The sequence below is a fragment of the Vanessa atalanta genome, chromosome 24 (assembly GCF_905147765.1).
Source record: "Vanessa atalanta chromosome 24, ilVanAtal1.2, whole genome shotgun sequence".
In the NCBI taxonomy this organism is placed as follows: Eukaryota; Metazoa; Arthropoda; class Insecta; order Lepidoptera; family Nymphalidae; genus Vanessa; species Vanessa atalanta.
This window is the reverse complement of record NC_061894.1, coordinates 9,229,553-9,255,567: the sequence shown is the minus strand read 5'-3', so window position 1 is coordinate 9,255,567 and position 26,015 is coordinate 9,229,553. Positions and strand designations below refer to the sequence as shown.

The 26,015-nt window shown below is 47.6% G+C and overlaps 1 protein-coding gene across 1 annotated transcript; it reads right to left on the bottom strand.

Annotated features, from left to right (window-relative positions):
• Positions 1 to 13,334: 13,334 nt before the first annotated feature.
• Positions 13,335 to 25,406, bottom strand: LOC125073326. The gene is made up of 18 exons (XM_047684111.1): positions 25,260 to 25,406; positions 21,849 to 21,971; positions 21,464 to 21,508; positions 20,928 to 20,999; positions 20,501 to 20,633; positions 20,166 to 20,293; positions 19,551 to 19,857; positions 18,844 to 18,943; positions 18,492 to 18,609; positions 17,874 to 18,015; positions 17,412 to 17,527; positions 16,905 to 17,028; positions 16,058 to 16,365; positions 15,852 to 15,978; positions 15,496 to 15,601; positions 15,245 to 15,334; positions 13,749 to 13,846; positions 13,335 to 13,570 (listed from the first exon to the last, which is right to left on the bottom strand). Exons 1-18 carry the CDS (start codon positions 25,345 to 25,347, stop codon positions 13,354 to 13,356), a joined length of 2,442 nt encoding a protein of 813 aa, XP_047540067.1. The 5' UTR covers positions 25,348 to 25,406; the 3' UTR covers positions 13,335 to 13,353.
• Positions 25,407 to 26,015: the final 609 nt, after the last annotated feature.

The following is a 26,015-nucleotide window of genomic DNA, read 5'->3' as shown; positions in this document are numbered from 1 at the left end:
CAGAGGTGAGGCCTACCTCGCCGAGCTTAATTCGGCTTTTGGCCTCGGCGAGAACATCCTCATACCTCACCCCTTTCTCCTCGGCACCGGGCTTCAGGGTGATGGTGATCACCGCGGTGCGAGGAGAGCGAAGTTTCCTTCCGGGACGCCTTTCTTTCGACTTCTTTTCCGGCGCCTTAGGCTTCTTGGGCGGCTTATTCGGCTGTTGACGAACAACAGCCGCCCAAGATGCTCCGGAGCCGCCTGGCTTCGGCGCTGGTGGAGGAGCGGTCTTCTTGGCCGCAGCCGCTGCCGCCTCCTTGGCAGCCATGCTAGGGCGTTTCGTCTTCTTTTTTGGCTTTTTGTCAGCCTTCTCTACTACTTTGGCAGTGGGCGGCTCGACTGGTGCCGACACCCTTGCTGTATTGCTGCTAGCTGCAGCTTCTGCCTCCTTGCGGTCTGCAGCTAGCGGAGGCCGCAACCGAGGCTCCGGAAGGAGGCGGCGCTCGATGCCCTCCATCCGGGCGTTCAGCATGTTGCCGAACTGCTCTCGGCTGGACCGCAGCGCCTCCTCCATGATGCGCTTGAGACCTTCCTCGTTGTTATCCTGCGGTTTTCGGCGCATCTCGGCCACCTCTCTGCGCAGTTCGGCCAACTGGCCCGAAAGCTGTGCGTTAGCAGCTTCCAGGCGGGCCACCTCCTCTGACATGGTCAGAGCTCTAAGTTCCGCTACCGCACCTTTGATGGTGTCAGCGGCAGTCTTCAGAGCCCTGACGAAAGTACCCTTCAGGTTGCCCGACTTGTCGGCAACCTGGAGCACCACGTCTAACGCCTGCTGGACTGTCGTGTCCAAAGCGGCGGACGTCTTCGGTGCGTCCTCGGCATGCTCATCTGTCTGTCGGTTCGCTCTGCGGGCCGCTCTCTCTTCCAGCGCCAACTTGGCCGTTTCGTTGTAAACGGCCAACGCGTCCTCCGTTTGGAAGCGATCCGTCTTCGCCTTCGACTTCGCTTCGCGGAGCTCTTCCTGCGACTTCCCTATGCCCACGTATCTTCCATGGGTGGGCGGACGGCCTCGCCCCCTCTTAGTGGCGGGTTTTAGCCACCTGCTCACTGAGGATTCCGAATTATCACCCAGCTGCACGCTCGCGTCGCTCTCAGAGCCAGAGCAGCTTTCCTCAGCGTGAGTCCGCTTCGCACCCTTCTGCCTCTTCTGTGTCATCTCCTTGGGTGTGTCATCTCCCGACTCCACCGTCATCATGCTGCAGACCGACGAGTCCGACTCGGAGAGTCGCACAGGCCGGGCAGCTAGTCCTTCATTCAAGCCAAGGTCGTTGGTTTCAGCGCGCGCCATCGGGGCGCCCACCTCCACCGCCATATCAACAGTCATACGACTCGACACGCTGTCGGTATCCGACAGCGCGCCCATCCTCTCCAGTCGTACCACAGGTATTTTTTTGGTATAATCGGTGTCCGTTATGCTCGCGGTATGGTCGTCGTGACAAATCGATCGTGCGACTTTGTCCCCCTCATATTTCGATATGGGACTGCCCGATCCGTGAAGCGAATCGGGGAGGGATTGGCACCCTCCTGAGGAATAATTTTTTTTAGTAGCACTCATTTTAAAGATTTTTTGCCGGGGCTGCCGGCAGGAAGAAGGAAGGATAGGAGGAGGAAGGAATAAGGATGTGGAAGGGTGGGAAAGGAAACGCAGTCGGGACCGAAATACCCTTCGGCCATGCATCCCATCGCGCTGCGAGGCCACTTGGGATTCGGGGTGATTTTTTATCGAGGTTTTCTTCCTCAAACCAACAAAAGAAATTTACAAATTTATATACACCTACCTAATTAAGAAATAATCAAAATAAACATGAAATATGTATAAAAACTACGACTATATATTTACAGATATACAACACCCTCATTTGCCACGAGGCCGCGCACACAGTCCACTCTGGTGATCAGAGAAGGACCGGGGGCGACCCGTGGCCTAACCGCCGCGTCAGTCTTAGCCGTGGCCGGCGAGTAAACTCGAGCCGGCCCCGTTGCCCAGGGTACGCCACGAGGAGGCGACTGACATGTACCCCAACCTTTTTTTTTTTTTTTAGTTTTACTAGGAGGAAATGCATTGACGCATTCCGCCCGGCCGAAGGGGGTTGACCGGGACGGATATGTGGGACTCCCGGGGCAGAAGGCCCCGTCCTACCCACTAAAACCTCCTAGAATTTCCGCCTCTCCGCAAGGCGACAGGGCTACGGGAACGCACGTGGCTCACCACCGCGGCCCTGCCAGCGGCCGTCGCTGTAAAAGGGCGACTCGCCACGAAAGGCACGCCAGGGTGTTTCGGCGCACCTTCCGTCTCCGCCTCCGTCAGAACCGCGACGGACTCCCCCCGAGTCCGCCGCTGGAGGCTAGGCGGCGGCGGATGTAAAGTTCCGCCGCCGTCCACACTGTATGTCACGTCCGGTTACTGCATCCGGCCAAGGTGGTCACGGCGCCGTCGACCAGGTCTCCGTCGACGTATTGCAAGCGAATCGGGATCTTCCTCCCGCTGACGCTCCGCCTCCTCCTTCGCGGACATTACGGCCTCGCTGAAGACCCGTAATGCCGCCCACGCCTCTTCGCTCGCGACCACCTTTCGAATAATGGCCGGAAGCGATATGTCCAATCCAATGGCCGTGGACAGGGCTGCGCGAGGCTCCGCCCAGGCTGGGCACTCTGCGCGCGTATGCTCGGCCGTGTCCACGGCTCCGTCGTCGCAATGAAGACATACCACCGACGGCTCTCTCCCGACCACTTCGCACAGATATTTGGCGAAGCAGCCGTGACCGGTTATGAGCTGCGTCAGGTGGTACGTCAGTGGGCCGTGTTTGCGCTCGACCCACTCTCTCAAAACCGGGCGAATCGCCGCCACGAGTTCCCCACCGGCATCCGGAAATCGTAGCCGATCCTCCCACTTCTCCATTAGGCGGTGTTTTGCCTCATCTCTCCACCGTTGTATCTCGCCCGGATGGGGTCGAGTTCCTCCTGCTCTTGCAGCCTTGGCTCGCCAGTAGACGCTCGAGTTGATCTCGGCCTCGAGGTCCCATGGCGGGCTTCCGGACAGCAAGCCGGCCGCGGTGTATGACACCGTCCGGTACGCCCGAGCCGCCCTGAGCGTCATCGCCCGCTGCGGACGTCGCAGCACGGCGACGTTGCGAGCGCTCAGAGCGTCCGCCCATATCGGCGCGCCGTATAGTGCCATCGAACGCACCACACCGGTGTAGAGTCGCCTGCAGGAACTCCCCGGTCCTCCGACGTTGGGTAAGATGCGCCCCAACGCTCCGGCTGCAGCCACCAGTCTTGGGGCCAAGCGCCGGAAATGCTCCTCGAACTTCCACCTGCCATCGAGGACGAGTCCCAGGTACTTCATCGTCGACCCGATGGTGATGGAAGTTCCGCCGACAGTTATCGTCAACCCTTGGGGTGGCGCGTTCCGAGGTCCATGGAAGATTAGGGCCTCGGACTTGTGCAAGGCCACCTCGAGGCCCAGAGCACGAATGCGGTGGACCGCATGTGCCACTCCCGCCGTGGCGAGATATGCCGCCTCACGAGGGGTTCTGCCGCGGGCCGACACGAGGGTGTCGTCAGCGTAGCAGGTCACACTGACCCCCCGCAACGTGGCCCCGCGCAGCACCCAGTCGTAGCCGATGTTCCACAGTAACGGCCCCAAAACCGAGCCCTGTGGAACACCGCATGTCATTGCCCTCCTGCTGATACCATCCATCGTCGGGAACGCCACCGCCCTGCCGGAGAAGTAATCGGCGACGGTTCGCTGCAGGTAGTCCGGAACGTTGTGGTACCTGAGAGCTTCAAGCACCACTTCCCAGGGCAGAGTGTTGAAGGCGTTGGAAATATCCAACGATACTGCCAGCAACACCCCTCCCCGAGAGACCTCCTCCTCTGCGAGCTCCCTCAGCCTGGCGACTGCGTCCAACGTGGAGCGGCCCCGGCGGAAGCCGAACTGTGAATCGCTCAGGCCCGGCACCATGCTGCCGACCAGACGAGCTGCGATTATACGCTCGAAGAGCTTGCCCGCCTCGTCGAGCAGCACGATGGGTCGGTAGGCCGACGGCTGATCGGGGGCTCGTCCCTCCTTGCGGATGAGTACGAGCCTTCCCGTTTTCCACCGGTTCGGAAACCTACCCTGTGCCAGGCAGGCGGAAAACAGCCGGCACGTGCCGTCGCCCAACTGCTCCAGCGCGATCGTCAGCGCGCGTCCCGGTATCCCGTCAGGCCCGGGGGCTGTCCTTTTCGAACGGAGCTTCAGGACAGCCGCGCACAACTCCGCCTCGGTAACCGGGGACGCTTGGCCCGCCATCTCTCCGACGTATTCCGGTTCCATCGCCGGTGGGACGAACGCTCCTCGCTGCGGGAAGAGCTCCTCCGTGATTCGTCCCAGAAGCTGCGGCTGGATGGTGGTGGTGAGTGGGGGTGTCCAGGGTCGGAGCTTCTGTCTCACGACCCGATACGGTCTCCCCCACGGATCTGCATCGAGTGAGGCGAGCCACTCTACCCACGCCGCTTCCTTCGCCTGCGCGATCGCCTTCCGGAGTGATACGCAAGCCTCCCTGTAGGAGGTGTAAAGAGCCTCCTCCAGGTTGTGATCGCGTATCCGTCTCCTCCTGGACCTGGCGTATTGGCGACGGGCCGCAACGCACGCTCTCCGCAGCGTCCGCAGTTCCGGACGCCACCAGTACACACGACGACGTGGAGTCTGAGACTGCACCCTCGGCATCGCCACATCGCAAATGCGGAACAGGGCGGCACCGAGTCGGTCAGCCTCTCGGTCGACCTGGACGACCGGATCGGAACCGGCGCACCAGGCCTCCACGATGGCCGCCTCCTTTGCCAACTGGCTGTCGAGGCGGCCCAGACTCCACCGCGGACCTTCTGACCGCTCAACAGCGGGCTGGACGACGGGAACCGCGGAGACATCGAATCGGATATATCTATGATCCGACAGAGTCTCCACCTCCGTCTCCACCCTCCAATCCCGAACACGGCGGGCTAGGACGATGGACGCGAACGTTAGGTCCACGATCGACTCGCCCCGCTGCCGCACGCACGTGCTCTCCGATCCACTGTTGATCGTCGCGAGCCCCAGTGACACGGCCCACTCCTCTAGCACCTCTCCTCGGGCATCGGTCGCAGGAGAACCCCAAGCCGTGGATTTGGCATTGAAATCCCCCGCGACTATCACCGGTCTCGGTGAAACCTGCCCGACCAAAGCCCCTACCTCAACGAGAAGTTGTTCGAACTCGGCGAGACTCCGGTTGGGAGAGGCGTAGACTCCTACGAACGCGTTACCGTGCACAATTGCGGCCACGCACCCTCTGCCTCTTGCGACCCAGTCGATCGCAGGGGAACCGGCGATAGCGGGAGCAACGATGGAAATTACTCCCTCGTGGTCGGATACCCAGTCGTCCCGTAGATGAACGACGTAGGGTTCCGCCACCACTGCCACTCCGATTTGCCACTCCGCCATGCTCTGGACTAGAAGGTCCTGGGCTCGGGCGGAGTGGTTCAAGTTGGCCTGGAGACAACGCAGGGCCATTAGTGTGCGGTCTCCATGGGCTCCTCAGTCCGTAGGGACACGGTGACGGGCCCTTTCGTCACCGCACCTCCCGTTCTTTTGACAGGGCGAGCTCTGCTGCCCTGGCACGCCTTACTGCCCAAGGCGTGCGTCGCCGGTTTACCGGCCGCTGAGCACAGGATGCAGTTTGCTTCAGCGGCGGTGCATTCGCGGGCCTTGTGGTCGGGTTGGCCGCAGCGGAAGCACAAACGGCTGCGGTCCACACCCCTGTCACAAGCGGCCCCCATGTGCCCTCCCTCTTGACACCTGTAACAGCGGAGTGGCCTCGGCTCGAGCAATAACACCCGCGCCGAGATCCACCCCACTCTGACTCTGCCGGCCACAAGAACCTTCTTGGCCGCCGCGACTGGGCAGCTGAGCCACAGCGACCTGCAGCCGTTGGCGCTCCGGACGACCACGCCCGGCCTGATAGCGCCCTCGGAGCAACCTCCATCTTTGGCGACCGCTGCCACCACCTCCTCCGCCGTCACTGAGTCGTCCAGATCCACGACCCTGATCTCGACGCATTTCGTCGGTCGATGGATCTGGACCTCGTCCGGACTCAGGACGTCGCGGAGCTTCGCCGCAAGGGCGTCCGCCGACTTCTCCGCGTCGACGGTGCCCGGCGGGATTTCTAGCATCCGCGCTCCAGTGGCCGTTGTCCTGAAGCGCACCGCAGTCAAGCCGACCTCGCTCAGCTTGATGCGGCTCTTCGCTTGCTTCAGGACAGTTTCGTACTTCAATCCTTTCTCCTCAGCACCGGGCTTCAGGGTGATGGTATCCGACAGCGCGTCCATCCTCTCCAGTCGTACCACTGGTATTTTCGTAGCAAAATCGGTGTCCGTTGTGCATGCAGTTTTTTCTTCGGAAAAGCTCGGTCGTGCGACTTTGTCCCCCTCATATTTCGATATGGGACTGCCCGATCCGTGAAGCGGATCGGGGAGGGATTGGCACCCTCCTGAGGAATAATTTTTTTTAGTAGCACTCATTTTGTAAGAATTTTTTGCCGGGGCTGCCGGCAGGAAGAAGGAAGGATAGGAGGAGGAAGGAATAAGGATGTGGAAGGGTGGGAAAGGAAACGCAGTCGGGACCGAAATACCCTTCGGCCATGCATCCCATCGCGCTGCGAGGCCACTTGGGATTGGGTGGTTTTTTATCTTAGAGGTGTCCTTCCTCTGGGGCCGGGCGGTTAAGCCAAGCCCCCCGACGGCGGCATTGAATCATGCCTCCGTCCGCTGTTCGGCCAACCCGACTCAGCGGACCCGCCGAAAAGGTTTGCTCCCCCGTAAATGAGGAGACAAACGAATAAATGAATCCCGCTTAGATGCGCCTGCAACCAAGCGGGTGCGGTCGCGTCTCGACCCCACTACAGAAGTAGAGAGAATTAAAATTTACAATAAAAATTTACAAAGAAAAAATGAACAAACAAAACAAACAAACAAAACAAACGGACAAACGGATCAAATGGAAAAATAATACGGAAAACAAATCAAATAAATAGAAGAGAAAAAACCAAACAAAATATAACAAAAGAAAATAAAATTAACAGAAGAAAAACTCCCCCTACTTTGCCACGAAGCCGCTCCACAGTCCACTCTGTTAATAGAGATGTACCGGGAGCGACCCCTGGCCCGCCGCGTCAGTCTTAGCCGTGGCCGGCGAGTAAACTCGAGCCGGCCCCGTTGCCCAGGGTACGCCACGAGGAGGCGACTGACATGTACCCCAACCTAACCTAACCTTTTTTTTTTTTTTTTTTTTTTTTCGGTTGGAAAATCCTCAATGGAGACCCTCCGCCCCGGGGGAAGGGCGAAGGGGACTGTCAGACTCTTACTGACTAAAAACCAACCCGTGTCCTCAAAGTACCCGTGCGTCGGAAGGGCGGGTATCGCCGAAGCATTCTTCACTACCCCCCGACGGGTATTGGCTCGCCAGATGGTCAGGCGGGCCCCGTCACTCACTGCGGCTGTCACCCCGGCCGCTGGACTCCACTAAGAGGCGCGCGTGCGGAACACGACGCCGCCGCCTCGAGGCCTGCTGCTGATCGGACGACGAGACGCCCCGAGTCTGCCGTCCGCAGGCCACGCCCTAGGGTGGTCGAAAGTCGGCCGCCCTACGACGCCCAGTTCGTCTGCTGCGGGAGGGAAGAGAGGAGGCAGCCTCTCTCTCCCTTTCCGCCGCCTCCTTTGCGAGCATCACGTCCTCGCAGAAAGTGGCGACGGCACTCCACCCTGCCTCGCTCCGTAGCATCGTTGAGACGACAGTCGGAAGCGAGAGGTTTCCCGCAGCACCTACGGCCGCGACGAGGTCACGGCGCTGCTCAGCCCATGCAGGGCACTCCGCCAACGTGTGCAACGCCGTATCGTCGCGACAGTCGCCACAATGGTGGCACTGGGACGTCGGCTCCCGGCCTATGCGACACAGGTACTTCCCGAAGCACCCGTGCCCGGTGAGCACCTGCGTCAGCCGGAAGCTGAGAGCGCCGTGGCTCCTGTTGAGCCACTCCTTCAAAACGGGCCTCACCGCCGCTACGGTGGCGGCTTGCCCTGTCGTGGGTTGCGCTAAGCGCGCGTGCCACTCCGCCACTAAGACCTGGCGAAGCTCTGCCCTGCGTGCCTCGATCTGTCGAGGCATCAGGCGCTCACCCCGCTCGACCGCCTCCGCGCGCCACCAATAGAGCGACGCGAGGAGCTTTGCCTCGAGGTCCCAGGGCGGGGAGCCGGCTAGGAGGCTCGCTGCCTCGAAGGAGATCGTACGGTATCCCCTTATCATCCTGACGGCCATCGCGCGCTGCGGTCTTCTCAGCACGGCGACGTTGTTTGCCGTCAGGGCATCCGCCCACACTGGCGCGGCGTATAGCGCCATCGACCGTACGACCCCCGTGTAGAGCCTCCTGCACGAGGAGTTGGGTCCCCCCAGGTTGGGCAGCAAGCGCGAGAGCGCTGAGGCGGCGCCCAACAACCGGGGGGCGAGCCGTGTAAAGTGCGGCCCGAAGTTCCACCGACTGTCGAGGACGAGTCCTAGGTATTTCATCGTCGACTCTACAGCTATGGATACCCCTCCTACGATGATGCTGGAACCGGGAGGCGGTTTCGTCCTCGGCCCGTGAAAACACAGGGCCTCCGACTTGTGCAATGCCACCTCCAAGCCCAGCCGCCGGATCCTACCCACGACGTGCGCGACACCAGCAGTCGCGCGTATGGCCGCCTGCCGGTACGACTTCCCACGCGCTGTGACGAGCGTGTCGTCGGCGTAACAAATGACGCCGACGCCGTGGAGAAACGCACCGCGCAGAGCCCAGTCGTACCCCACGTTCCACAGGAGTGGTCCCAGAACGGAACCCTGCGGAACGCCGCACGACGTCTCTCTCCGACCCCATCCTTCTCGGCCCGGGTACACGACCGCTCGGTCCGACAGGTAAGCCGTGACAACGCGTCGGAGGTAGCGCGGCACTCCATGGTATCGGAGTGCCTCCCTGATGGTACTCCAAGGCAAGGTGTTGAAAGCGTTGGCGATGTCTAGCGACACCGCCAAGACCACCTCACCCCGGGCGACTGCCTCCTCCGCGAGGGCCTTCACGCGCATGATCGCGTCCACTGTCGAGCGTCCCTGGCGGAAACCGAATTGGTTATTCGCCAAATCCGGCCCCACCCTGGTCATGTGCTGAACGAGGCGACTGGCGATGATTCGCTCGAGGATCTTACACACCTCGTCCAGCAACACGATCGGTCTGTACGCAGATGGTGAGTCTGCAGGTCGCCCCTCCTTCTTTATCAAGACCAGCTTTCCGGTCTTCCACCGGCTCGGAAACTGGCCTCGTTCCAGACAGGCGCTCAAGAGCCCTGATAGTCGCGGCCCTAAGTGTCTCATGGCGAGGACCCATGCGCGACCTGGTATGCCGTCGGGGCCTGGGGCGGTGTTCTTGATGCGAGCCGCTGCGACTCTCAGCTCCACCAGGGTCACCTCTGGCACTTCGTCGTCGTCTTCGTCGTCGTCGTCGTCGTCGGGCATGTTCCGAGGCGGAACCATAGCCGGTGGTGTGTGCTCCGGTCTCGATGGAAACAATGCACTCACTACCTCCTCCAGCAGCTGTGGCTGAAGACTCCGGGACAATGGGGGGGCCCACTGGCGCAACTTGCCCCTCACCATCAGGTAGGGGCGTCCCCATGGATCTAGGTCCAGAGTCTCCAGCAGTTCTCTGTTGGCCTGGGCCTTGGCCCGGACGATGGCCAGCTGGAGTGCACTCTTCGCCTCTCGGTAGTGAGCGTATAGCTCCGCCTCTTCACGATCTTGAGCGGCCGCCGCTGTAAAGGGGCGGCGGCGTCTTCTTCGTCGTCGGCACCTTGTGTACCAGCGTCGCACCCGAACGCAGACGATGCGCAGCTGCGCAATCGACTGCGCCCACCAGTACACTTGGCGCCTGGATGGTAGCGGCCGGACTCGGGGCATGCCAGCGTCGCAGATGTGCGACATGCTCTCCCGGAACCACTCCGCCTCCTCGTCGATGTTGGCAGGCCTGCCTGGAGAATCCAGCCAGGCCTTGACGATTGAGGCCTCCAGAAGAGCCTCCCTGTCCAGCCGTTTTATGGCCCAACGCGGACCGTCTCCGACACCTGCCGAGGCCGCTGGAACCGGCCGAATCGAGGTCTGGGCGGAGACGCTAAACCTGATGTATCGGTGGTCGGATAGCGTCTCGACGTCCTCCAGCACGTCCCAGTCGAGGACGGTGCGCGCGAGAGCGGGGCTAGCGAACGTGAGGTCCACTATTGACCCACCCCGCTGCCGCACGCACGTCTGCACCGAACCTCGATTCAGGAGGAGCAGGCCCTGCTCGACCGCCCACTCCTCCACTAACTCGCCTCGCGCGTCCGTAGACGGGGAACCCCAAGCCGTAGACTTGGCGTTGAAGTCCCCCAGGACGAGCACGGGACGAGGGCGGCTACGACAGACGACCGTGCCCAACTCCAGGGTGATGCTCTCGAGATCTCTGGCAGTAGGTCTCGCGCAGGCCTTCGACCCGATCTGATGGTCGGCTGGCTTGTTCGATGCCGCACAGATGACGCAGTGCGGCGTTTTTGCACAGCAAGTGCCAGCCTTGTGACCGGGTTGACCGCAGCGGAAGCAGATTTGGCTGCGGTCCACCCCAGCGGTGCACCGTGCCCCCGCATGTCCTCCTTCTAGGCAGCGGTAGCACCGGTAGGGCTTCGGCGGCAAGAGCGCGACCTGCGCCGAGACCCATCCGACCAGAAGTCTCCCGTCCTTTAGTTGTTTCGCCGCCGCTACGGGACAACTTACGTGTGCGGTCCCGAGACCGGAGACCCCCCGACGTATCGTGCCCACCTTCACCTGGTCCGGCGGGCATCCTCCGGTCTTGGAGATGGCGGCGACGACCTCATCCACCGTCACCGAGTCGTCCAGGCCTGAGATGCGCAAAACCACGCATTTGGTAGGCCTGGACACTCGGACGTCGTCCGATCCTAAGGACGCCCTGAGCTTCTCTGCTAGGGCGTCTGCTTTGGGACCACTGGTGGTCCCTGAAATTTCCAGTAGTCGGCCGCCGGTGGCAGTCGTTTTGCACCGGAGGCCCGTTATGCCGAGATCGCTGAGATTGATCTCGGCTTTCGCCTTGGCCAAGATGCCAGCGTACGAGAGACCCCGCTCCTCCGCTCCCGGCTGCAGAGTGAGAGCCACTGCAGTAGAGCGGGGGGTCTTGAGCCTCGCAGTCTGGCGCTTGGCCGCCGCTTGCTCCTTCTGGCGCGCCTTCTTGGATTTTTTAGCGGCGCCCGCAACCGTCCACTCCGCCTCAGGTCTTTTTAAGGGGTTGCGCATCTCGTCCGCGTCTCGTCTCGCTTGTGCCGGTTGGGCGGCACGGGGCGCTGCGGCTCGGGCCGCGCCTGCCTTCTTGGCCGCTTTGTCTTTTTTGGGTTTTGTAGCAGCCGCTTGTGCCGGTTGGGCGGCACGGGGCGCTGCGGCCTGGGCCGCATATGTCGGCGGCGCCGGTGCGCTGCGTTGGTCTGCAGCTAGGGGGGGACGTAGAATCCTCCCCTCGAGCACCGAGAAACGGGCGTTGAAGCTCGCCATCTCCTGACGGATCAGGCGAGTCAACTCCGTCTCCTGCGACGACTGCTGCAGAAGCGGTTGCGGCGTGTCCAGGCCCACCTCCCGCCTGAGGTGTTCGCGGCGGAAGTTGGCCATCTCAGCCTTGAGCTCGTCGTGTTCCCTCCTGAGGACATCCACCTGTGCTGCGAGCTTGGTGTTTTGGGCTCGCAGCAACGCCGTCTCCTCCGTATTGGTGCGGGTGAGAAGCACCTGGGCGCATTCCAGTATTGAGGCCGTGGCCTCTTTGAGCGCCTTCTGACTACAGCCGCTAAGGCCCTTGGACACCTTGCCCACCCTTCTGATGGCCGCAACCGCTATAGATGTATATGTCGCCATAGATGTCGCTTTACAGATTATCAGTTTTATTCAATCTGTTACATATATTGACAACAGATGGCAGCACGGCGTACACCAATGGATATAGTTTTATTTTAATTTGTTACATCCATTGAAACAAGATGGCAGCACGGCCGAACGCCCATATATATTTATATCAAATTTTCTATACGCTTAATATCGATGTTAAATATTATTATTTATAAGATATCGAGAAAAATTTGTTAAGTGATTGTTGAAACATTTCTTTGGAACATTAAACTTTTTTTTTTTTTATTTAATACTTTCTATCTCTTTTTATTTTTAAACTCAAATTTTTACAATTCAATCGACGGTGCTATGGTTTATACTTATGAAGACTATGCTTAATGCCACTGGAACTTACTTTTATTTGAAATGCTAACTCCACAAACGCCTTCATTATTATTAGTATATTATTACTTTTTTTCGATTTTTACTTACAAGAGACAATATACAGGGCTATTGGTATATCGACTTATTCCGTCTAGGCGGTAAACCGGACTATTTGCGATAATTTTATCCCCCATATGCATATGGCAAAATAGTCAAACCTGTAACCATTCGAGAAACACATAGTTTCAGTAAGAATTTTCCTTTTACTGCTTACTAGAATGATGACATAGGTAGGTATTTAGATATAGTTAATAGCACACAACAATATTATGTGGTGTAACGGGTACTAAAAATACTAAAAATACCTTTACACTACCAGTGTTGGGAACTGGTGGTGTCATAGGTCCAAAACGTAAGATTAATGCGTGTGAAAGGTGAGAAAAAAAAAAAAAAAAAAAAAAAAAAAAAAAAAAAAAAAAAAAAAAAAAAAAAAAAAAAAAAAAAAAAAAAAAAAAAAAAAAGATAAAAAAAATTTGTTTAATTTTTCAAGTTGTATTTTATTATTAGTACTAAAGAATTCTTGAATATTATTATAGAGAGGAATCATTTGATTATTTGGCGTTTATTTCATCATTATAGTCTGTAGCTGTAATTTTATATAAAAGCTTCCTTCATATCACATACAAGATTTATAAACATCATTACATCTACCTTTATTTGTAGATAGACAAATAAAAGAGTAAGTAGAAACTCAGTAGTTTCTTGCCGGTCTTCCGCTTTGGAATCTACATTCCAAAACGGTCAACTTAAACTCTGAGAGTGTTCGTAAGCGTACATGAATAAAGTACCTATATTTTGATTTTCAAGAATCTTTGTTCAGCTTGTATCGAAGCGACTCGTTAGTATTAGTTGGCGGCGGCTACTATAAAGCTGTAGTAAATAAAGACAAATATTTGATTTTAGAATCATTTATTTATTTAAGAGTTCTTTTTTTCCAACAATACGTCGTCGTCCGTGAGACGTGGATAAGAGGGGTGAGTGAGAACGCCGCACGTGTTCGCACGCGCCTGCACACGCACGTACCCGCCCTCGCCCCACGCCTCTGACCAAGAGTTCTTCAAAATAAAGTAAGGCTCGCCTTTCTTCTGGCCCCAGCCCACCGCTAAGACTGCATGTTTTGAACTTTTCTTTGAACTGAAATTGTAAAGAAGATTTTAAAGAAACACAAATGAAAGAAAAAAAATGTATTATTGGAATTGCATATCAAATTGTATAGAATCCAATTCACTATTTCACTCGCTCAAAAGTACATTAGCCTGTTTGTGTACGAGCAAATTACTAATTGTAAATGTCTACCGCTCGTTATACTAACCAACGATCATCATATAAAACTCCTTTCTTATAAAATTGGAAACTCTTCGCTGACGAGTCTACGATGACCACGGCCGGGCCGTACTCCTTAATGGCCACCTGTGGAATGTTGTTCATATTAAAATATATTTATTCAACATAGGCTTACACTTTCTTATTGATCGTCATAATTCTACCAACGGTTCGGAAAGAAACACCTCAGACGGGATTTTTTTTTTGTTGGAAAAGTGTGTCCGAAAACCGTCAACGAACTTTTGTGTGGTTTTTATAAGAATTAATCTTATATAGTATAAGAACCACACAAAAGTTCGTTGACGGTTCTTTTTAACCGTACAATTAAAAGATTTAGAAAGTTTACTGGCGTCCTGTTGTAAAACCATAGACGAGTACAATGCCACATATCGATTACAAACGCTGTGTTCGAATAACTGAAGTGACAAAATTATGTTTGTTTCTTGTATTGTGCGTGCACAGTTTCTAGAAAATTCATTTATATTTTTACGAACATACATTACAATAAAAAGTATGTATTAAGAAGCGACAGTCTTTACTTTTATTTCCTTAAATTTGCGCGATTGCCCTTTTTCTGTAGGACGCAAATCATATTTATATCGACTGCATAACTCCCAAAGTAAAATGGCGTGAGACATTATACTGTGAATATTTTATTCACATCGATTGACATTCTAACAAATTTTGCCGCGAATGCCGCAGAACTGAGTCTACTAGTCAACTTACTAATATGAGGGGCCAATTGCAGTTTACTACTTAAAGTTAAACCAATAAATTATGTTGTGTCAATAATGTCTAATGCTTCCTTATCTTAAATACATTAATTTTTATAAATCGTACGTTATTTGTAGTGACTTAAATACATTTTGTTATTTAAATGTAGATAATTGTTGTGAAACCAATGAACTATATGTCTTATTCTACTTATTTCCACGAACCACGTCATGGTCTTCCTCGAGGGGCGTGTATATGAATGTAATAATCATCGCCCAGATGAGGTATCTGGACCTGATACTGGAGGACGGATTGAGCTTCAGGCCGCACTTTGTCCAACTGGGCTCAAAGATCCACGATCAGCGATGCTACCGTCGAAGACCGTATCCCGAAAACATACACACCTACATTTGAGGACACGACAGTATAAGCAAGTTACCCCCGAAAAGACGCTGGGTGCCGCTGGTTATTTTGTATCCCGGCACTGTCGGTGCAAGTTAGTACCACAAACCCCTCATTTCAAAACCGGTACATTTACCGGTTTCCCCCGGCCAGCGATATAAAAAAAAGACTAGATCCTATTGAAATATGTGAGACCTACAGCAGATCTTTAGTGATCTTTATTGAACAACTCATTTATTTGTAACAAGTATATCTATCTAAGTATAATCTGAAAAGAGGACCACTGACCCTACCCGAGTACGTACAGACTCAACATTTTGAATAATGTATAAAACATTAATAAATAAACGGCAAATCATAACAATGAACCTGTAACGCCGGAACACTGTATTTGGTGACATTGACGTGTGCACTGATGCGCGTGACGGGCTGAGCGATATCCGTGTTGCACTGCTGCACCTGTGACGGAGAACAATATTATTTCATATTTAAATACAATTTAATTCTAAAAATGAGTTTTACTGTTTATCGACACGATGAAATAGTACTTTTATTTTTATTTCATATTTACTACATTTTTATTGTGTAAACAACCCTAACAATAAGTTAAGTGTTACAACCTCTCCCTTGTACGGCGTGTACTCCTCCAGGGCTGGCAAACCTCGATGTTGGATGTAGTCGTATGCGTAGCTCGGCCATGTACCCTTGCAGCCTCTTCCGCCAAATCTAAAAATGATATTTAAATGAGTCCGCCCAAGGGATGGTTTGATGTTTAGATTTGATTTAGAGAATAGCACTCGCTACTGAATTCTTTGAACAGCATAATAATATTCGTATGCTCTAGGAAGACCGGTGAACTCGCGTTTATATAATTATAATGCGATAGGTACTCGAAAGGGAATAAAGACAAAGGAGTTCGAGAGAGTCGAAAAATCTGATAACAGTAAATATTTATCTTTGAGAGTAAAACACTCACGGGCCCGCGCAGTCCACGAGATTCTGTTCGGAAAGCGGCACGAGGCGCCTTGTGCGACGGAACAGTGCGCCCTCCACCGCGCCCGCCACCGCCACCGCCCAGCACGACGAGCACGTGGTGCCCTGGACTGTACCGTTTAAACCACGTATAGAAGCTCATTTTCATGTTCAGTATGAAAAGCACTATACGCATTTGGAGATACTAACATCGCACATGAGATACGCCGCCCAGCGCTCGCCAGTCAAACTTCTCCGGCAGGCGCCGCTCTTGCGCCGCTACCGAAGAGCGCACGTGCGGGAACTTCTCTGCGCTCTCGCGCTCCCCTCCCCGCGCCACTCCCGTCATGTCGCTCATCTCTACGTCGAGGCGATCAGCGAGGAAGTTCAGACCGAACTGTACGGTCGCACCGGCGCGGTTAGCGGACGATATGAGCCTTGAACTCTGCATCAGAATATTCTTTCGCACTGCGCCCTCGACGTCGTTGGCGAACTTACGTGCATAATTTTTCTTGAACCTGTCGACATATTTCAGAGAATACAATATGTATAATAATACTTTATGTACGAGTTTGAATTAATATTACTTTCTTTCTTCGTTAAACAAACCTTATTTAATAAATAAGAGTAGATAAGTCAAATGAGAGTCAAAAATACGTTGTTTGTTGATTCAAAAATCAAAAATAATTATCAAAATACTTATTACTTATTCCAATAGGCTCGTAAATGCGCTTTTGAATTTTCTTGTTAAAGTGTTTAATTATATTTAAAGCTATTACCGGTTCGGAAAAAGATTCTACCGAGAAGAACCGGCAAGAAAGACAATAGTTACTCTTTTCCACCATTTAATTTACTGAGTATGTTAGTAAAGAAATATTTTTTTTTTATTAGGTAGATGTTAAAACAATCAATACTGTATTCAGTAAGATCACAAAATAAATAATTCATTACGCATTACGGAGAAATAATAGTTTTATGGGAAAATTCAAAAGCCAAAGCTTTCATAATTCACATTATGTGGTGAACTGTTCCTTGGACGGCGTGTATAAGTGATTACTTCTCTAAGACCGCATCGTAACGGGGGTCGCGTCCCGGCATTGTAAATTCTCGCAGCGGCTCAAGTCTCGCGATGTCGTCCGGCGACGAAGCGTTCAACTGCTGCACTTCATCGCAAAATTCATCTAGGAATAAGGCCAACAGATATTATATTCTAGATTACACCACACCTTGAAACATCTCGCGATCTAATGAGTCCTTAAATTCATTTAAAATTGTTCTATCGTAGTTGCGTTACGTTTATCTGGGAATTCTTACTACTGTTACTGTACAAAAGCCAGTGACGATGATCTCGAGGCAAGCATGAATTTGAAGATTGTGTTGTCTTGTATTTGATGAAAAATACTCCAAACGGAAGGGTTTGCTGATCAGAGGAATACTTACACAGTGTTACATTTTAAGCTTACTAGTATTTTTATGGAAAAGCGTCAAGTCACTTTGCGTAGCGAGTAATTATTAAATATGTATACATTTATCTTTACTCGAGTAAGATGGTTTTGATACATACTTATATCTGCTTCAAAAAACTGAGGTTTACGGTTGTGAGTGCGTGCATCATAGTAAAAGTGCTCGTAAGTATCACAATCCGGTCCCAGCACAGTACTGTTGACCGACACACGGTACCTGTAAGGAAATGTCATTGAAATGTCAATGTCAAATGTCAGTGAATTAGAAACGTCGACCTAATGAAGTTAAGCTGTCCCACTAAACTGAAAACAAGTGCGGAACCTCGAGCTAGATGTGTTCGGAGTGTACGGTGAGGGCGGCGAGGACGACTATCGCTTACGACGTAGTCGTTGGGTGAAAACAAAACGTCAAATTAAAGCATTTCTTTCAATTGTTATGAATGTCAAATGGTGACATTCTCAAGGACGGTTCAAGTGAAGGCGTTGTAGACGTTAAAGTTGGTGAAAACTAAGTGCAGTGGTCACGGGATGAGTCAGTCGTCCAGTAAAATTTATATATTTACCGTATAGGTCGTACAAAGTCTTGCTCGGTACGAGTCAGGAACAGCTCGTGTCGCGTAGTGACCGTCTCTCCACTGGCGTCACCACGACCGGACGCCGTGTGCTGCCACCGCTCCACCAAACCATTCTCGGTGCGCTCATAGCCTATTCCGTGAAATAGTAATTACGTGACAACAGACAACTTTTGTAGAAAACACTAAAACTTTCTTGAAATAATTATGATTGTGTCGCTATAACTTTCGATGTAAGCCGATGTAGATTCAAAATCTAAATTTTCTTTATTCAAGTAGGCTCATAAAGGACTCTTGAATCGTCATGTCACAGAGTTGAATTAAATGTAAAGATACCACCGGTTAGGAAAGTAAATTCTACCGAGAAGAACCGGCGAGAAACTGCTTAGAAACTAGTTACTCTTTTCCACGATTTTAATTACAAAATGTATCAGTAAACGTACAATAAAATTTATATAAATCAATAAATGCTAAGTCCACGCTTTCTCACCTTTAATATAATCTTGTTTAATATGTCCATTTTATTAATATTTTTTTTACTACATTTGATTATACAAAAATTGGAATTATACAAAGTTATAGATCTAAATACGAATATAATAGCTTTACCAGAGAAAGTAAAAAGTTGCATATCTGGCAGAGCCGGGTTCGCGCGATCAGCGGCTGAGGCGACAGTGGTGGCCACACCGCAGCTAACCACACGCTCTCCAGAACGGTCTACGTGCATCTGTAAACAACATTTTAATAATGCGCCAAATGTGCAGCGGCGACCACTTCTCACCGGGTGGCACATTTGTCAGACAGTCTGTTAATGTTTATTAAATAATGACTAACTACAGTTCCATACAATATTTAAGTTGTAAAAACGAATACAAATATAATTTGTACGTTTTATTAATTATAATTAATAATTATTAGTTCGCGAACAACTCTGAAAACGTGGTAAAGTCAAATATCCTACCTCTACTTTTTTAACTAATCCATCAGGTAGCATTTTCCGAAACGTCACTGTGGATCCATCTTGAAAATGAATGCGAGAATCACCTTTGACAGGATCCCACCTGGAAGTGAAGGCCTTTTTATCTACAGTTGTGCTCCGAAAACAGGAACAAAAACTTTAATTATCGTCGTCGTTCATCATCGTCGTCCTTCTGAAGAATAGTAGAAATGCCCCATTTTAAGCAATTACTAATAATACTATTTACCCCTGAAATAAAGCCTAAAGTTTGTACTAAGAGTATGGACGATATTAAATCAATAGATCAGGATCGTTAGGACCGATTAAATCGCTTGAAAGCTCGTAGACCATTGCACCATTGACACTTCGAAGGTTATTTAAGGTCTATTACAACAACTTACCCACCTTTCAAACCAGAACATGCCAACGAAATATATATTTGGTGAGTGCGAGGTATTCACGTAGACAAGGCAATGACAAATCTCTATCACTAGTAAAACATCGGCTTACAACATAATAGAAAACTTTAGAAAAAAAATACCGAATTTATATATATACATTTTTTCAAATTTCAGTGGAAAGAAACAGAAAGTATCCCAAACAAAAAAAAATATTTTTTCAATTCGGTTCATAAATGATGAAGGTCTGACGCAAAAAACATGAAAATATTCTACTTAAACATGCATTATGTATATTAAACAAGCACTCACCAAGCCGTATAAGACTCGGAGTAGTCAGCGCGAGGCACGCTCAGCACGGCGCGAAGTTTCATGGGCTTAGAAAAACTAGGACGCGATGGGGTGATTTCTTCGGGTTTTGCCCTGTTAGTGGTGAATATAGCTCGTGTATTTCTTACACCAGTAGTCCCCTTGTGTGTCTCTTCCAGCTCTCCGTCATCTTCATCGTCAGGTAAAATTATGCGTTCACTGATATCGAATTCAGATTGCACGATAGCCGGCATACCGAACGCTTTAGGAGTCTGAGCACGGAATTTCTCCACAAGTTGCGATGACGGAACTGTTAAATAATAAGACATTTAAAACATCAAGGGAGCTGAAGCAAATTAATATCAATCTTTGCTTCGCGAGTATATGAATGCTTAATTACTCAACCTATACTAATATTACAAAGAGGTAAGATTTGTTTGTTTGTATGTCCGGGGGAATCGCGGAAATTAATGATGCAACTCAAAAAATATCTTCACTGCTCGAAAGCTACATTATTACTGCGTGCATATTTATATCGAATTAATTTTCTTTATTAATTGCAGCCGTTTGTCGCTAAGGTCGCTTAGAAAGTATATACGATTAAAATAAAATTCGTACCACTGGAGACAATATTTGGGTTAGCGTGGGGTTCAGGTGAATAAGAGTAAGCGGGGATGCTCGGGTCTCTGAGAACAGGTCGCTGTGGGCGCTTCTTGTATTGATATTCTGGGAATTCATCATCTGATGTTTGGTCTCTGAGAACAGGTCGCTGTGGGCGCTTCTTGTATTGAAATTCTGGAAATTCATCATCTAATGGTTGGTCTCTGAGAACAGGTCGCTGTGGGCGCTTCTTGTATTGATATTCTGGGAATTCATCATCTGATGGTTGGTCTCTGAGAACAGGTCGCTGTGGGTGCTTCTTATATTGATATTCTGGGAATTCATCATCTGATGGTTGGTCTTCTCGTATGTAGGAAGGCCGCCGTTTATTCTGCCGCCGGTCTCCACGATTAACTGGCCAAGTACTTTCCTCATCTTCTTCATAATCGTAATTTATACGTCGTTGGGTCAGCCTACTGTTGCTTTCTGTAATCACATTTTTGTAAAAAAAGATTGTATCAAAATAAAAGGGTAGTTACAGCGTCTTGATAAAATAACTTATACTCTATATTTTTAATTAAGGTTTCGTCTGATTTGAAAGTCAATAAAAAAAACGAAAATATTTATTACATTTGAGCATTACTATATATTTTTGTTAAATAGAAACTGTTATAAATCTACTAAATATAAAGAACCAGTTCAACGCTAATTAATATGTGATCAAAAAAATTAATTAATCCTTAACTACTCAAATAAATAAAACTAAATCAAACTATATACCGCGTCGCAGAGGCACCTCGACGGGTAGGACTAGCAACGGCAAACTGGTCGCTCGGAGCCTGTTGCTGCGTTCTATAAATCAAAACAAAATCTTATATTCAATATAGAAGCATTGCAATTATTTATTTATTGTTAAATTAAAAACCACCGGTTCGGAAAAGAAAATACCGGGACCTAAGAAGAACCGACAAAAGAATATCATCGATGCGAGGCACACCCGGTGCCTCGCATCGATAATATGAGGAATACGTTTTCTCAGAAAATTATTTATATTTTTCGATACATACGCAACATCAAAGAATATAATATACTGAGCAGCAACTATTAATATCTTTATTTCTATAATTTTGTGGATAAACATGGGTAGCGGCTGCATTACCCCGAAGCATAATACCGTAAGACATTATACAATGAAAGTAACTGAAACAGTCTTATTTGGCACACCACAGTTAGGCCAAGAAATCTAGCAGACGCCACTGGATCTATCCACTCCCGACAACACAACACATACTCATCATCAAAATAAATAATCATACCTGGGTACAAGAGAGACTGCAGCCAATCATAGTCGTCATCGTAGCCTTAAACCAAAACGACAGTATTATTTAATGTTATATGCAAATGCAAAAGTTGGCCGAAACGTGTCTTAAACTTTTCTCTTTCAAAGTCAAGGCCACGCTGTTTGGTGGCAGATGAACCGGATGAATGTGCCGGTTCGATTGAATAATAATAAAATATTATTTATTTATCCTTTTTTCCACACAACAAAATGGCGAAATGTTATTGCGTTTACATCAGCTATATTTTTAAATACAGCTTATAGTTTGAATATTTTATCTTTACTATTTGTTTATTGATCTCATCAAATCAAATAGTAATAATGTTAAGTCTTTGTTAAATTTGCAGCAACATGTTTCATACCTGATATCACCTGCAAGAAACGCTGACTTGCAGAGCGCGCGACTCGACTACTACCATCCCGTACGAAAAACCCCGATTCGTCTGACTGATCTGATCCTGCTTGAGCTGTGACGACTAGAAATCCTAGAAGGTACATTTTTGTTTAGTATAATAAATATTTTTATAACTTTATATTGTTTGATATATCTAAGTCGAAACTGTTGACATTATAGCACGGCGTAACATCTTTGACTTTAGAAGTATTTATACACCTGCGATAAAAAAAAAAAAAATTATGCAAAAAATCTGAGACAAGAATTTACAAACAAAATGGTGTTTCTCTTTAATATATAAAAACCTTTACCTAAATTATATAAAGTCGATTACTGACTAGCACACAATATTTTTACCTATTAGCTCACTCGTTGAGAACAAATCATCGTATTTAAACATCCGAATGTGCTTGTAAGCCTATTATTTTATAAATTGGCGTTAGCTTTCGTACAAACGTGAACATGCATTTAAATTCGACTTAATAGACCATTAATGACATTACGGCTGACGTATTAAATACGAAACTTAGTGAAACGACGATAAATAAAGCACATTTAGTCATCTTCATCCATCTTAAAGCCTAACGCTTGAGGCTCCAGCAGTAATGGGCACTCGAGTATCTCATTTACACGTAGAGTAGCGGATGAGTCAGTCACTCCAGCGACAGGTCTGTTGTCGAGGGCACTCGAGCTGGATAAGAGCTCTCAATCAAAATTAATTCGATAAACTTCTATCGATAATAATGTTCATGCTTTATTATATTCATTATGTTCACACATTATTACATTTATTGTCATTGTCAACCGACGACAAGTAAAACGGAATTGCAATTACACAGAGAAATGCAGCAGCGTCGTTGCAGCCTTCGCACGCATGATTTGTGCACGTGACAGATTTAGTAATAAATAAATAAATAATTAGACGATTACAAACAAGGCTTACATTATGTACTGTATGATTTAATAAGTTCTGTAATAATAATAACCGAATTTAAGTTATTTTTGAATTGTATTGATAACATTGATACTAAATAAGAGGGTACTTTGATTTTCTGTTGTGATGTGATTTGTAGTGAGGCTTATATAGGTGATAAGAGCTCGGCACAGAACGAGTTTACTCTTTGCTCTTTCCTGGAGCGGCAAGGTGTTAACATTTAAGGTATGATAAAATTTCGTAATAAAGTATAATTGTTATTGCTTGTTAAATTATTGATGATATATGAAAATATGAATTGTGAATCAATTATCAAGATACAAAGTTAGTATTGAGGTAATCGGCGCTAATGTAAATACTAATTGATACAATATTACGATTACTACAGCTATTATAATGGTTAAATAAATATTTGTGTTTCATATATTATAATCTTTTATTGTCTTATAACCTTAAAATATAATAAGGTAATATAATTTATTCTTAAAATATCCTGACATAATTTATTCTATAAAAAATCTAAACCACTCATTATTTTTTAATCTGCATACATTTCTTTAAATGTCTAATATAAATCATTCCTCATTTATAATATATATCATTTCTCAATAATAATACTGATATAAATACCTACCTCGATATCGTATTTTAATTTTAACGACTTTGATGCGAATATTTACGTAACATTTTATTATTTTTGAATATGAGCTGAGAATTGAGCTCTAGTCTCTCTTGGCCTTGACTCTGTCCTCTCGCTGAGAACAAGTTTGCGAATATAAACCATATTCATAGATCTGAATAGATATGCAAATGATCCAAAACATCATCTGCCTAAACGTTTATCGAATGTCACTTCGCGGCCACACGAGCACACTCGCTATCCAAACGGGTTTCGGAGCTAATTTTCTATTTATAGGAAAATCGTTTCAATTTTTATTCTTGAAAATAAACCTAAAAATAAAAACCAAATATACGTTATTCGAGTAGAATCGTCGTGTCAATTAATGTATCAATTCATTTGTTCACAGCAAAAGCTTAACTAAAGGCAAAAAGATTTTTGACAGTAAATTGTTATTATTACTATTGAAATTTAAAGTACAAAGCGGTAATCGAAAATACCTGTGTAGAACGGGCCCGGTGAGGAAAGAACTATGTTTTTACAACTTTCAATACTATAAAGAAAATGCTAGTGTCTAATGCGATCGATTCATTCCCGAGGTGCTTTTATCAATAAACTTAATTAATTAAATAAATATTTATGTATTTATTCAGTTTATTTAAGTTTTGCTCGCTTACAAGTTATGAATTATATTCTATCGTCTGTAAGTTCCCGTCTTGTTATTATTGTTTGTTCGATTCGGTTCACAAGTTGATTCACTCTAGGTCGAGCTATCGGATTCTGCGATGTCTTCGCGTCCGGAAAAAGTAATAAACATAACGAATGCTAATCAAATGCCCACGCGTTTATGTTAATGTTACTGGATATATTTATCATATCTTATATTCAAATACAAACTAATAATCCCTTTTTGTAATTCTAAACATTTCAAATATTAAATATTATTTTACAAAAGGAGACGGAAAGACATTTTCAATGAAAAAGTTAAAAAAAAATGTAATTATAGACTCACGTTGTTATTGATTTAGTTGTAAGTTTGATTCTTTATAAATTGTGATATTTTAGGTTGCGCTTATTAAGCTTTAAGTTTACAAATCTTATGTCTTCCGTTCAATATTACTTATTTGACTCGTGAAACTAACTCGTCTGTCGTTATCTATTCACAAATTTCACCACAACGCGTTGTTTAATAAACTCTGGTCTAAGCATTCATATCAATCACTTATAATTGTATGTTTTAAATTAATTTATATAAATAATATGTTTAGTGCAACATGGCGATTTAATTTTAATTGATATTGTGGTTAGTTCATTTTAGTATATAATATGTACGCTATTACCCATAAATTATAAAATTTAACGCCCTATTGCTAAACTATGATAATTTAATCTACGTACCGATAATCAAAATCAGATTAATTACATAAAACTACACAATAGCATACCTAATGAAATTTTCAATGAAAAATCCTTTACGATTTTTAAGAAAAAAATATTATCTTATTGTAAAAATACTTAGATTAATTACTCTTGAATTGTATAAGTCGTTACTACTGTACTAAATTGTCGGTTAAATTATTATGTAAAATATCTCATTTAAGTGTACATTGTATGTTCTTTATGAGAAAAATAAATTCTTAAGCCACAAATATGTCATATAATGGAGACAAAAATATTAAAAAAATATTATTTAATAGAGATTTCGAAACAATACTTTGAAATTTGTTATATATATCAGCGTCATGAACGTAGATTATCTCGTCGCTGAAATAAATAAATATTAGACTTTGAAATATCTTAATACAAAGTTAAGGACTGATCCTCACCACAAGACAAGAGCAGCAGCGTCACAGGGAGCCGGGCCGCGCCCGTGGAAGCGTTCACGAGGGACATGTTGCAGCTGCGCGTGCGCATCGCTACTAGCGGCGCCGGCTCGTGAACCCGATGTAATTATACGTTAGGATGGCCCGTGCCTTATGACATTTACGTCTGTTACTGGGTGAGTAGGCGATTTTGAGAAGTCTGTTCGAAGGAAAAACAAATAAATCGTCGAAAAAAGACGAGACGACGATAAAAGAGAAACATTTATTATAATTAAACTTTATAGCTGCGACGCTAAATCAGAATATATTACGAAGAAACAAGTCGATAGGTATGTAGGTAAAAAGTTTATTACTGCTCGACTGGGGGAATTTATCTTTTTTGAATAACATCTAACAGGTTTAGAAGCGGCGGATCTATTCGCCGTAGTCCACATTATGATTTTGGTGTACCAATATATCTCACAGACGCACCTACTAATGGTATATCTTTTCTGAGCCACTTCTAGAGAAACCAGGAACTCAAATAAAATCACTTATTGGTTATTATTATTATTACACGTGACAGCAATGGCAGGAAATATTGTTTGTTCGTTCTGTTATACGGTACGGACTTGGAGCCTTTTTAAAAAAATAGTGTTCACAAAACTAAACTAAAAAATAGTAGGGGTTGAGGGTTGAGTCCTCGAAATAGAAAAAACAACAATATTAATTATTGAACGCGACCGTCGGAATCGGAGGTTGGAGTAGGACTGACTCTGA